General features: G+C 60.0%; 2 protein-coding genes across 2 annotated transcripts in view; both read right to left on the bottom strand.

Annotated features, from left to right (window-relative positions):
* Positions 1 to 2,075, bottom strand: part of LOC105983093 (chymotrypsinogen B-like) — a 20,628-nt gene that overhangs the window by 14,773 nt on the left and 3,780 nt on the right. The window lies entirely within an intron of this gene.
* Positions 42 to 2,075, bottom strand: part of LOC105982905 (serine protease 53-like) — a 4,774-nt gene continuing 2,740 nt past the window's right edge. Inside the window, exons 8-14 of the mRNA XM_013012639.1 lie at positions 1,261 to 1,372; positions 1,014 to 1,117; positions 841 to 917; positions 683 to 761; positions 397 to 574; positions 173 to 306; positions 42 to 128 (exon numbers count right to left, since the gene is read on the bottom strand). Of these exons, the coding sequence (XP_012868093.1) occupies positions 42 to 128; positions 173 to 306; positions 397 to 574; positions 683 to 761; positions 841 to 917; positions 1,014 to 1,117; positions 1,261 to 1,372 (771 nt within the window). The remainder of the gene's footprint in view (positions 129 to 172; positions 307 to 396; positions 575 to 682; positions 762 to 840; positions 918 to 1,013; positions 1,118 to 1,260; positions 1,373 to 2,075) is intronic.

Here is a 2,075-nt window from a genome sequence, read left to right as displayed (position 1 = left end):
CAGGCTGCGCGGCTCACCTCCCGCAGCCGCCACGCACACGCTCACGGGGATCTGACACCATCGCAGCTGACACACTGCACCTGCCTCCCTCCCCCATCAGCCCTCACCCCGTACTCGGGCAGCCATGTCTAGAGAGAGGGGGGACAGTGTGGGCAGAGCTAGGAGGCCGCACCATGCAAGGGGAGGTCCCGTCACTTCCAGCGCAGATCATGTCATCTGTGACCAGGTCGCCCCAGATCTCCTTACAGACTGGAGTGGACACGAGGGGCAGCACTGCCTGCTGCAGCGTGGGTGCTCTTTGATGGTCTGGAAGGGCAGCGGAGGGCGAGGTCAGTGCCACGGCGCTGCCCAGCCTGGCAGCTCCCACCTCCACCAGCCCCCGGACAAGCTGCTCACCGTCGTATTGGGTCTGGCCCCAGCCTGTGATGACGCACGGTGTCCCTGGCGGGAAGTCAGCCTCGTTACAGGCCAGACACACGGCGGACACAGTGTCAGTGAAGCGGGCCGGGGTGGCCAGCTTCAGCAGCGCGATGTCGTAAGTACCACTAATGAAATAATTCTCATTCGGGAACACCTTTGGAGGAGAACAGAGTCCCAAGTGAGGCCCAAGGAGGAGCCCAGGCTCTCTGATATTCTGGGGGCCAACTCCTTCCCTGGGGGTCCGTCCAGCAGGCCCGGCTACCTCTGCAATGTCCAAGACCTGGACGCCCTCCTCATCAGGATCCAGGTTAAACGCCCCCGCCACCACCTTGTCATCTGTCCTACACATGGAGACAGGTAGGGGTGAGATGGGGGGGTTGCTGATCCCCTCCTTTGCCCTCTAGAGCCCACAGGACTCACGTGACCCCACAGTGGGCAGCAGTGACCACCCATTCCTCGCTGATCAGGGCGCCACCGCAGAAGTGGAAGCCTTCATACTGGGGAAGAAGAAGGGGATGATCACAATTCCACAGGACAGCACCCCATGCTGACTGCCACCCACACTGCCCCCATGCCCACAATCCCTCTCTCACCTGCAAGGACACCTGCCAGGGCCAGGAGCCAGGGACAGCGTCCTCCCCATTGACCACCCTGGACAGCCCACTGACCTCAGGAGGGATGGCGGGGATCCCGCAGCCTGGGGACACAAGGAGGTGACAGCCAAAGTGGACCAATCAGGTCTCTCCCCCTCCCACCTCCAGTCTCCTCTCACCCTTGGGGGACCCCGGCTGGCTCCTCCCTTCCCTTCGCCCTGCCCCCTCTCCCCTGCCCCCCACAAACCTGGTATCCCACATTTGCAGCTCAGTGTGAGGCGAGCAGTATCCTGGTCAGAGAACTCAGATTCTTGCGCCCCGCTCTGCTTCCCTTCCAGACAAATACACACACACACACAGACATGCAGTGCGTGAGGCGGTCAGCAGGACCCATGGCTGCCTAGTTCAGCCACGCAGCTCAGTCTAAGAGAACTAAGAGAGCTGTAAAAGGACAAGCTTCTAGTGCTCACATCTGTGATCCTAGATACTCAACAGACTGATCTGACGATCATGGTTCAAAGCCAGCCTCAGGAGACAGTACTCGAGACTCTACTCTCCAATTAACCACCAAAAAGCCCAAAGTGGAGCTGTGGTAGAGTGCTGGCCTTTAGTAAAAACAGCTCAGAGCCAGGGGCTGGGAAGGTGGCTCAGTGGTAGAGTGTTCACCTCCCATGCATGAGGCCCTGGGTTCGATTCCTCAGCACCACATAAACAGAAAAAGCTGGAAGTGGCGCTGTGGCTCAAGTGGTAGAGCACTTGCCTTGAGCTGAAGAGCTGAGGGACAGCGCCCAGCCCAGAGTTCAAGCCCCACGGCTGACCAAAAAAACAAAAAACTCAGAGACAGAGACTAAGCCCTGAAGGATGAACATAAAAAAGGAGAAAACAAAGCAAAACCCTCAGGCTTGGGCAGGCAGGGTTGAGGGGGCCGAGCCGCCACTGCCCCTTCAGTCTGTCCCTGTGCCCCGCACGGCCGCATCGCCGCCTCCTCCACAGAGACACAGACCGGCTGCGCAGCGATGCAGAGGGTCCAGCTGCCAGGGTCTCAGGGGGTCTGGGGAGCAG

The sequence above is a fragment of the Dipodomys ordii genome, unplaced genomic scaffold (genome assembly GCF_000151885.1).
Source record: "Dipodomys ordii isolate 6190 unplaced genomic scaffold, Dord_2.0 Scaffold18, whole genome shotgun sequence".
Taxonomy (NCBI): Eukaryota; Metazoa; Chordata; class Mammalia; order Rodentia; family Heteromyidae; genus Dipodomys; species Dipodomys ordii.
This window is presented reverse-complemented; position numbering and strand designations above follow the sequence as displayed.